We start from the raw sequence: 11,035 nt of genomic DNA on the forward strand, positions 1-11,035 counted from the left end.
GTGCATCAAATATCAGAAAATCCAACCAAAGTGTCTTCAAGAATTGTGAAAAGAAGTGTTAGCAAGTGATGGAGCCCAGAGGCAGAGTGAGTCAATTCAGCAACTCAGTGACACATCGCTTGGCTCTGCTGTCTGCTACACAAATGTCATCACGGTTCCGACACAGCACCCGGAACAGAGGCTGCAGGCGTCCTTGTACCCACCCTGTGCTTTAGAAGCAAGTCATAGAATGCCCCCAGCATCCCATTCCTTCGCGGTAGGTCCTATAATAATCCATTCTGTAGGTGGGTTCATTTGCCCAGCGCCACGCAGCCGCTAAACAGAGCCAGGGTTTGAACCCGGGCAGTTGGCTGCAGGGGATGCCATGCCTCTCACGGCACTGCTCACTGTGTCCCTATTACATCTACCTTATTAATTCTGTTCTCCTTTGCCTCTACAGGGTCCCCCACTGTGTGAGGAAGAAGAGTTGGTCTCTTAGTCTTGTCCGTCTACTTACGTTCACTTGAACTTCCACAGTCCTTGCTTTATGGTCTGGGCTGCAGACAACATCAGCGGGACCAGATGACAGAGGACTCCCCTTTCTCACAGTAGGATGGGTGGCTGGGCCTGGGTCAGGTGCTCCTCGGTGACAGGCACTGGGGCAGCTCCCCCAGGTATCATCTGGTGCCTCCAGAGACCTCAGGGAATGAACGTATGATCGAAGAGTTTCATAACCAGTCAAGCTGGCGTAGAGGCGAGTCATTTAAAACACGTGCCGTCACTCCGGAATAGTCACAGTAATGACATCGCGGTCTTTACCATGTGAAAGCGACTCCCAGCCACCCACCGTCACTCATCTTCTTGGAGTCTGCAGCAGCTGGGGGAGGGCTGGTCCTGCCAGGTGAGAAAGGGAGGTGGGGCCCCACTGTGCGGTCACCAGCTAGAGGGAGGCGAAGGGCCCCTCCCCACCGCCCCACCTGAGCCTCTGGCCCTTAGCTGAGAACCTACTGAATGAAGGTGTGGATGCGTGAACGGACCACACGTTTCAGAGCTCCCAGAGCCAAGAGGTGTGTGTTCTTGTGCACGTGGCATCAACCCTGCCCGGGGAGGGGACTCTTGGGGTGGCCGGTGGCGATTCAGGGGGTGGGGGAGCCACCCTAGGGTCCGTGGTGGACCTCTTGCTGGGCCTAGGCGGTGTGAAGGGCAAATCCTGGGTCTCGGTCACGGCTGGGCACGATGGGCGGAGAGGCAGCCTGGTCTCTGCCCTGGGGCCCCTGGACCTGGGCTTTTATCATGGCAGTTCACTCACCTACTCAGCGGGCACAGTGAGCCTCTGCCCTTAGAGTTGTCGGGCAGCTCTGGAAGCCACGGTGATGAGGAAGCCGCGCCTGGTGGGGCACGACCAGGGCCGGGGGGGGGCTCCTCTTCGGGAGGCGGGGGTCAGGCGAGGCCTCATCACACGGGGTGTCTGAGCCGGTCCTCAGCCCCCCAGGAGGTCAAGTTGCATGGGGCCCGGCGCCCCTCCTGTTCCTCATGATGCTGGGCCCCAGGACTTGCCCAGAGCGGCCTGGGCACCCTGCACACGGGTGTCTCCAGCTGGAAACCCCGCTGGAAGGAGTAACAGGGACTCAGACTCCCAGGGATGGACAAGGTTTTATCTGTAATAATGTCACTTCAACACACACATAGGCCGGAGACACGCTTATGCTCCTATAGCCCTCGTAACTTATAAAACACCAATAAAATTCAAATTAGACAGAGGGAAGCCCATGAAACGAATACAGTTTAGATTAATAATATAATTAAAGGGTTAATTTAATGTGAAGGATGATTCTAAAACTTGTGGTAAAATAATACACAACATAAAGTTCGCCCTCTTCACTCACAGTGCTGTCAGCCGTCACCCCAACCATCTCGAGAACTCTGTCGTCTCCCCAGACAGAAGGTCTGTCCCGTGAGGCAACACACGCTGAGACAAAGTCGCTGCTTGTGTCGAGACTGTCACCGAGCAGGTGTGGGGGAGGGGAGCTTAGACCTGCCCGGTGCCGGGGTGACCAAGCGGCCCACGTGCTTCGGCTTCCAGCTTTTACAACACCGCTCACGCACTGACTCGGCCTCTGTTGCCTGGTGACAATTAATGTGGTTGGTACCCACGTGGGACTCTTGCTACAGTGTATTAACGTAGTCACTGACTTAAGAAACTGAGGGCTTCTCTGACGAAAACGGGTTTCAATTGCACATTTTCCTTGTAAAAGAGAAGTTTTGCCTGTTCCGGCCGATGTAGGGTGCCTGGACATTTTCGAATAAGCACATGCTACCCTGCGTCACGCTTGCCTGTCTCGTTCCAAAACTCGATGCACACAGGAATCCTGTGGCTAGAAAGCAGTCAGCAAGATGACTCAGAATACGTATCATGGGAAGACAAACACAAAACTGAAAAACGTGTGCAGAGAGCTTGCGGTTTCTAGGAATACAGTCAGGAGTCTGCAGCATGACTATTTCTGGCGGCTGATGGGGCGGGGCAGAAGGGGCAGAGGCCGGGCTGTCCTGAGAAGGGTGGAGCCCCGCTGGGGGGCGGGAACGAGAGAGGCTTGCGAGGTAGCGTCCAGAGGAGCCGGTGCTGTGGCGCACGGGAGCGCGAGCCCCAGGGAGGGGCCCGCGGAACACCTGCCCCCACGACGCCCACGTCCGAATCCCAGAAATCTGTGATCCGCTCCCTTGCATGGCAAGCGTTGCCCCCAGCTATCTGACAGAGAGAGAAGGGGAGAGAGAGAGAGAGAGAGAGAGAGGGAGAGAGATAGAGAGAGAGAGATAGAGAGAGAGAGAGAGAGAGAGAGAGAGAGAGAGAGAGAGATGGGAGGCACCAGGGACCTGGGAGAGACGAGGCCAAGGTCCTCCCATGGGTGGGGGTCTGGTGCCGGGACAGGTTAAAGAGGCCGAGCGGAGCGGCCAGAACAGGTGCCCTAGAGGCCACACAAACCAGGAGAGCGCACCGTGGGACCGGCAGCCTCCACTCTGCAGTGCACTTTGGGGGTGGCCGTGGGGTCGCCTGGGAGGAAGAGGAGCGGACGGGAGGCAAGCCAGCCGGCGGGGAGAGCAGGGGGGAGGGGAGCTGCCAGCCCCCGCCCCAACGGAAGAGTCTGGAGGGGGCGGGGGCCCAGGAGCAGGGCTGGCCTGGCGAGGTGGCAGGGGGAGGCTGTGAAGCCGGGAAACCTGTGGGCCGGGAGAGGGAGCGACCCTTGTCAAGGAAACACTCGTTCAAATCCTCCTTCGTCGGCCGGGAAATCTCCCGCGAAGCGCGTACACTTGGACCCTTCTTTCCCTTCTTCTCAGGGGAAAAAGGATTGAGAGCAGAACGTGGATCTTAACTTTCACTTCCAAGTAAACCACATGACTTGTGTGCAGCTTTATCAGAAAAAATTAATTTTATGTGACTGAAAAAAAAAGGGATGGGTTGTTTTTGGAAAGTTGCTGTGAGAAATCTTTGTCCAAAAACTGCAGCAGCTCCCTGCCTACGTGGGGTGTAGCTGACCTGTCCCCGGGGTCACAGTTCTGGTTAGATGTCAACCACGTCTGTCCCAGGAGGGGTTATGAGAAGACCTGGAACGGGAATTCCCTGGCGGTCCAGTGCTCAGGACTCTGCGAGTCCACTGCAGGGGGCACGGGTTCAATCCCTGATCAGGGAGCTAAGATCCCGCAAGCCGCACAAAGGCCGGGCTCGATGTTCTGAGACCACACAGAGCAGAACAGCCTTTGGCAGACCTCTGGGGCTCTGGGTGACGTGTGTTTGTTTTTAAGGGAAAAACAGTGCCACAGACTTGCCCAAGCACTTCCTATTTATCTAATGGCCCCTTTTCAGGGAGGTGGAGCCCCAAGGGACAGAGCCCCCGGTTCACACTCAGGTCAGGCTCGAGAGCCCACGCGGCGCCCTGCTCTCCAGGACACCCCCCATGACGGTCCACGTTACACCTGGGACTGGTATTTGGCGGACAACTGAAACTGTTACAGAAACGGGGAAAATTTGGATAGCATACAGAAAAACTATCATTCAGAGAATTGTTCTCCAAAATTTGCTGTGTACCTTTCCACTTTTAGGGCCCGTATAGCATTTGTGCTTTTTCTATACACCTTTTTTTTTTTTTTATTTTTGATGTGGACCATTTTTAAAGTCTTTATTGAATTTGTTACAATATTGCTTGTTTTGGTTTTTTGGCTGCGAGGCACGTGGGGTCTTAGCTCTCCTACGCACCCCCTGCATCGGAAGGTGAAGTCTTAACCACTGGACCACCAGGGAAGTCACTCTATACACCTTTATTGTGCCTTTTCCTTTTGTGTCACAAAAGTGGGGGAATCCTGCGCTTTCTGAGGGCAGGCTGCCTGCTTGCTCGGTCTCACCTCAATGCGTGGCAGCGCAGCTACAGTGGAAGCCCCCTGGCCACTGAGGACTGAACAAACGGAGGATTCTAGCTGGCCTTGAGCTCCCACCTTCCGGGGCCAGTTTCTTGGGCGAGTTCACCCACTACCAGGCTCTGCAGCTTTGCCCCAGCGGCCCAGAGCCACCACGGCTGGCCCATCTCCAGGGCCTGGGAGGCGGACAGCAATGCTGGAAGGAGGTGCCTTCTCATCCATCACCTCTTCTGTCCTGGAACTCAGATCTGTGCCTTGGGTGGTGAGATTAGGCCACATGACCGGTCTACTGAGGCTGCTCCAACATCCTCATCCTCACCACGTGGACCAGAGCAGCTCCCTGAGGGAAGCCTTGGGATGTCAGTGCCCAGGGGGACCAGTGCCTCACCTCAAGTGGCACGGAGTCGGTCCAGTGCCAGGTCCCAGGCATTGGAAAATCCTGAGTGCTGTAAGCACGTGCTGTCAAAGCCTCCATGAGAACACCTGGTGTGACAGAGGGCAGACATTCCTTCCAGGTGTGGGAACCGTGTTGGGGGATGCAGGCCAGAGGCCAGGGTGCCCAGCACCTCACATTTCAGTAGCATATGCCATAAACCATAAGAAGATTAGCACCACCTCTGAAATCTGCCTCTGTTCAAGAAACGTGGACACATTTTCCAGATCACCTATGTCCCAAAGCGACCCATTAGCCAAGCCACTCTCATTTACTGACGATGATGATGATGTGTGTATGTGTTATCCACAGAACTAGCCCTGACCCGAGGTCCTGAACAGGCAGATGCTCCTCGCAGGCGGGGGAATATTCAGGGCATAAACGGGCCAGGCCACGCCACTCTGGGGCTGAAGTGGTTCAACTCCCAAACTTGCGATGAATTGGTTAACACCCGTGTTCCCGGCCAGGCTTTCGGGGTCAACAGAGTAGGGCCACTTCTGTCTTGTCTGCTGCATGACCCCAGCTCCTAGCAGTGCCTGGCACTAAGTATGTGCTGAAGGCTGGGTCCACAGCCTGGTGGTGAGCGTTGCTACGGTCTCAGCAACCCAAGGTCAAGGCGGCATGGCATGACATCACAAGTAGCTTTCCCAAGGTCACAGCAGGAAGGCGCAAGGCAAGAACGCTGGGCTCTCTGCCACTTTATACAATACACAGTAGTGTGTGTATGTCAATCCCAATCTCCTAGTTCATCCCACCCCCATAAACACTCCCCTTGTTAGTGGTCCCCGGAGCTGTTATGAAATGCAGCTACCCTGCTCCCAGGTTGGGCCTGTAACAACCTTCCAGGGACGCTGAAACCGACTACAATGGGAATTCTGAGAGCATGCAAAATGAAACCATCATCAATGGGAAGAAAAGAATCTTTGTAATGTGGAGATTTCCTCTGTAAAGGCCCTTGCTTCAATAGGGTTACCTGAGAAGCAGGAAGAAAGATTACTTCTTAAAATCACAACCTCCAGCTCCCTTGCCAACTCTGTTATCAGAAAGATAGTGGTTTTGACACAAAATAGTAACACACTGGGGAATCACAGGAATCATAATATTTCTCTGAACTAGCGTCTGCCCAGCCCTGTGTCCACATCTTCTAAGCACCTCACAGGCATCGCCTCACCCCCATGCCACCTGCCCTGGGAGACGGGTCTACACTGCCAGCCTCCAAGCCTTTGGCAACCGTGGCAACCACTGGCAGAAGGAGCCAGTGGTTCCAAGCGCGGGCTCCAGAGCTGGACAGCGTTGGCTACCAGCCCAACTCCCCCATCACTACTGACTTGCCTCCAGTTCCACTCTGCACTTCCTCACTTGGACAACGACCAGGTTTCTAACCCTAACTAGTATCTAGGTCCCTCCTACGTGTCAGATGTGGCTCGCAATGTCCTCCGGTAGGAACTCGTTTAATGGGGATGAAAGCATCTCCCTGAGGCTGATCACCGTGCCCAGAGCCCACGTGGGCCCTCACCCGGCTCCCTGCCGGGTCTGCACACGCTGGCACGGATGGGACGTGGTTAACTGCGGTGGAGGGAACCGAAGTTCAGAGTGGGTAGATGCCTTTGGTCCTGGAGAAGAGCAGCTGGGTCATCGGGAGGCCCCTGAGGCAGGCGAGTCTGAGTCCCAGGACTCAGAGAGCGACACAGGGTCCCCACTGTCGCTCTGGAGGGCCCGGGCCCGCTGACCCTCCTCGATGAGGTCTGCCACCAGGTTCAGCCGGCAGGCCCTGAGCGCCCTCACCAGGTGGGACACGGCCGCATCATCCCTCCTGCTGTTCTTCCAGACTCTCAGCGACTCCCTCACCTGTTCTGCCAGGTTCCGGGGATACTTCTCCTCAATGGCTTCAATCTTGGCGTCAGACACTCCGAGGTGACGAGCCAGTTTCCTCCAGTCCTTCCCCACGTTATCACAGATGATGTCAAACGCTGCCTGCAGGTCTGGGGAGGGAAAGAACACAATGACTGAGCAGAGAGTACGGGAGCTCTTTAGGAGACAGGTTACCCCACACTCCCTGATGGGCTCCTCGGTGCTGACCCAAGGGCTGGGTACCAAGAGGTCCTCCTGCAGAGGCCAATCCTGCCCCAGCTAACCACACCCTGAAACACTACCCAAGAGGCGTGGCCTGCTCTGAAGACTTAACGGTTGGGGTGTGTTGTTACGGAGATACCTACTCAGGACAGGGAGATGGAGTTGCTCCCCCATCTCACCCTACAGTGGGTTGAATGGTGGCCCCTAAAACGTATGTCCACGTCAAACCCTTGGAACCGTGAATGTTAACTTATTTGGAAAAGGGCCTTTGTAGATGAGATTCAGTTGACGATCTTGAGACGAGGGGATCATCCTGGATTATCCAGGTGAGCCCTAAATCCAGTGACAAGACCACGTGCCACGGAGGCAGAGACTGGAGCGATGTGGGCACAAGCCAACGCCTGGAGTCCCCAGAAACCAGAGGAGGCATGAAGGCTCCTCCCCGAGAGCTTCCAGAGGGAGCACGGCCTAGTGACACCCTGACTTGACTACTGGACCGAGAACTGTAAGAGCATCAAATTCTGTTGCTTTAGGCCACCAAGATACGGTAATTTGTACGCCAGCCCTGAACACCCCGATTCTTACTCTGGAAGATGTCCTGACTGACACCAGTCCTCAGTCTCTGGCTACTATGTCCTCATCTGCTGAAAGGTCACTACTGAGATCAGCATGACAGACTACAAAAGGCTGTTTCTGGACGGGGGCAGGGAGAAGAGGAAGGACAAAATGCTTCTTGGAAGGTTCCTGCAAAGTTGCATCTTCAAATGCAAATCCCTGATATGCTGCCAGCCTGTGTGCCAACTCCTCCAGTTCTGTGAGGTCGGCACCTGCGTTACTGATCACTTGTACAGAAGAGGAAATGGAGACACGGAAGGTAAGTGTAAGTTATTTCTTGAGATCACACAGCTAGACAACGGCAGAGCCAGGACCACGCCTTGATGGCCCATTGTGCAAAAACTGTCCCTTATCAACCAACCCGTACCTGCTGTGACGCTTCTGGTGTACTTCCACTCCACCCAGGAGGTTAGCAATGTCCTTTCCTTTCGAGTAATCTCTAACTCACCCGGAGGGAGGGGGGAGGTGGAGAAAATACTGAGGCTGGGGGATGGGTGTCCATGCTCTGCAACTTAGGCTGTTAACTTCTGTGCACTATGGTTCTCCCATTTGCAAAGTGGGTATATTACCCGTCTGTCTCCCAGGGCTGTTTAGAGAAAACCCACGCAAACCGAACCCGGAAAAGGTTAGGCACCCGGGAGATCGAAACTATTGCTGGTCCAGCTGACCCTGCCTCCCCCGGCGCCCCCCAGTCCTCAGGCCCCCGCCCCCGCCTGGCTCCTCCGGCGCGGCCCCGCCCGCCCCCCGACCTCAGACCCCCGCCCCCACCTGGCTCCTCCGGCGCGGCCCCGCCCCCACCTGGCTCCTCGGGCGCGGCCTCGCACGCCCCGCCAATCCTCAGGCCCGCGCCCCCGCCTGGCTCCTCCGGCGCGGCCCCACCTGACCCCGAGACCTCAGGCCCCCGCCCCCACCTCGCTCCTCCGGCGCGGCCCCGCCCTCCGCGCCCGCCTCGAAATCGTCCAGGCGTCGCAGGAGGTCCTGGCGCCGCAGGGAGACGAGCAGCTTGCGGAGCAGCACGGTGTTCTCGCGGCTCATCTCGGTCTGCTCCAGCAGCACGTTGAAGAGGTCCACGCCACTCTGCACGAGCTCCAGCTTTCTCTTGCCCACGCGGCTTTGACACAGGAACTTGAGCTCAGTCAGCTCGCTGCTCGACAGGCTGACCGACACCGAGTGCAGCAGCACCAGGAACGGGTCCATGGCGGCGGGCGCGGCGGGGCCCGGCCCTCCTCTGGCTTCCCCCGGACCGGCCCGCCGCCCGCTCTCTGGCCCGCCTCCTCTAGCGCCCTGCGCCCCTCGGCCTAGCGGCGGAGGTTCCCACTTCCAGCCTCTGATGCCCCCTCACCGGAAGTCTCCCTTGGGGCCGCTTTCTCTCGCGAGAACTCCAGGAACTCGCGCATGCTCCCCGAGTCCAACAGTAGCCATTTCCGCCCGGGGGTGGGGGCGTGGCTTGCGGCCGCCGCCAGGAGGCGCACCAGACATGCTGACGGCGGTGGGACCCCGACCTCTGCGCCTGCGCCCTGACGTCCTTCTCTCTGGGTGGGGGCGTGCGGCCTTGGGTGTCCCGACGCTCCGGGCGCGGGCTGTGTTTTCTGTGGAAAGTTGCACTGCGGATGCCGATAATAAATGCATTTATTTATTAACATTTGTGAAAATGCATGTCCTTTAGTGTCCCCTGGAAATCAGTGTGCAGAAAAGACTATTCAGAGTTTTATTTAGTTTTAAAAGTTTAATAACTACTTGATTTTTTAAAGTTATCCTCATTATTTTTCTGAATGCTTATTAGCGTTTACTGACGCCTACTGTGTACCACGCAGTAGGTTCTGGTGACAAATCGGGAACAAAGTGCCGAAGGCCCGGCCTGCCCGGAGCTTATACAGCATCAGGACACAAGATTACCTAACACTGATAAGAAAGTGCAGGAAAGCCAGAAGTTAATGCGAGTCGCGGCCAAGAGGATAGGGGAATGGGGAGTGTGGAGGTGGGGCGGCGCACGTTGCGAGGGCGGGGTCCCAAGGTGCAGGTGCACGTGCCGGGTGTGAGGGGCCAGGTGTGTAGGCTTGAGGGGAAGAGGGCGGAGCCACAGCAAGAGCAGAAGCAGAGGAGGGCGGAGGTTGCAGGAGCAGAGCCGGGGAGAAATGGGGTGGCCAGCGAGTGGAGGGGGTGAATTAGGAGGAGCCAGCTAAGAACGCGGCTTTACTGTCCCTGAGACCCTGCAGAGGGTGAGTGGAAGAGTGAAGCCATCTGAGTTACCTAGAGGAAAAAAAAAGTATATATATATATATAAAATTGAGATGTAATTCACATTCTCTACAACTCACCCTTTCAAAGTGTACAACTCAGTGTTTTTAGTATATTCATAAGGTTGTGCAATCCCCACCATCTGCTAGTTTTAGTTTCGTCTCGCCCATGTAGAAACCTGGTACTCATTATTAATCACTTGCTTTCCCTCGCTCTTTCTCCAGCCCCTGGCAACCACTAATTTACTTCTGTCTCTCTGGATTTGACAGTTCTGGACATTTCATGTAAGTGGAACCATACACTTTTGTGTGGCCTTTTGTGCCTGGCTTCTTTAACTGAGCGTAACATCTTCAAGGTTCGTCCTTGTAGCCTGTGACAGTGCTTCTTTCCTTTTTATGGGTCAGTAGTATTCCATTGTACGGATGGACCACATTTGTGTATGCCGTCATCAGTGGATGGATCTTTCAGTTTTCTCTGCTTTTTGGCCATTATGAATATAATAAATCCCCTACGTAGGAACCTTCAAGTTGCGAACTTTCAAAGATGCGAACGTGGAACTTCCTAATGAAGACCTGATGGAATTGGAGGCCCAGAGAAAGGACAAAGAGAGACAAGAGGAAGAACAAGTAACTGGACAACCAAAGAGGTTCATGATGCAGGAAATGGCTAGGGGATTTTCTTTTTGTTTTTCTTTTGCGGTACGTGGGCCTCTCACTGTTGTGGCCTCTCCCGTTGCGGAGCACAGGCTCCGGACGCGCAGGCTCAGCGGCCATGGCTCACGGGCCCAGCCGCTCCGCCGCATGTGGGGTCTTCCCGGACCGGGGCATGAACCCGTGTCCCCTGCATCGGCAGGCGGACTCTCAACCACTGCGCCACCAGGGAAGCCCAAGGGGATTTTCTTTATTTGAGAAGGCACTGTTAGTTTTTGAGGCACAGGACCTGAACGTACATGAAGTACATGAAGGTTGCAGCAACCATTCAGAATGCAATCCAGTGCTACCGTGTCGTCTATGATGGGCAAAAAAGAGCTACTACCCAGACATCACTGGATCATTTTTTCAAGAGGGTAGATAGAATTGAATCCAGCAAAGAACTAGAACCTGTGCCATCAGCGTCAGGGATGAGTGAAATTGCAGCTTGCCCTCCATCTCCTACTGCTGAAGATCCTTCAGCTCTACCATCTCCAACTTCCTCTCTTCCAGTCAGTAACTCTTCCTGCCTGTTCACTCGATGCCAGCCCCTGGATGCCAGCTGTTGTACTACTGTACTTTTCAAGGTACTGTACTGTAA

General features: G+C 55.5%; 1 protein-coding gene across 1 annotated transcript; it reads right to left on the reverse strand.

Moving 5' to 3' along the window:
* Positions 1 to 1,763: 1,763 nt before the first annotated feature.
* Positions 1,764 to 8,857, reverse strand: FADD (Fas associated via death domain). The gene is made up of 2 exons (XM_030833233.2): positions 8,419 to 8,857; positions 1,764 to 6,801 (listed from the first exon to the last, which is right to left on the reverse strand). The coding sequence occupies exons 1-2, from the start codon at positions 8,702 to 8,704 to the stop codon at positions 6,452 to 6,454; spliced, it is 636 nt and encodes a 211-aa protein (XP_030689093.1). The 5' UTR covers positions 8,705 to 8,857; the 3' UTR covers positions 1,764 to 6,451.
* Positions 8,858 to 11,035: the final 2,178 nt, after the last annotated feature.

This window comes from Globicephala melas, chromosome 8 (genome assembly GCF_963455315.2).
Source record: "Globicephala melas chromosome 8, mGloMel1.2, whole genome shotgun sequence".
NCBI lineage: Eukaryota > Metazoa > Chordata > Mammalia > Artiodactyla > Delphinidae > Globicephala > Globicephala melas.

Excerpts from the sequence above, each read along its gene's own strand:
- FADD (XM_030833233.2), bottom strand. The coding sequence starts at position 8,704 with ATGGACCCGTTCCTGGTGCTGCTGCACTCGGTGTCGGTCAGCCTGTCG. Across the intron at positions 6,802-8,418 it reads GGCCGCGCCGGAGGAGCGAG|ACCTGCAGGCAGCGTTTGAC; the intron begins GTGGGGGCGGGG and ends TTCCCTCCCCAG.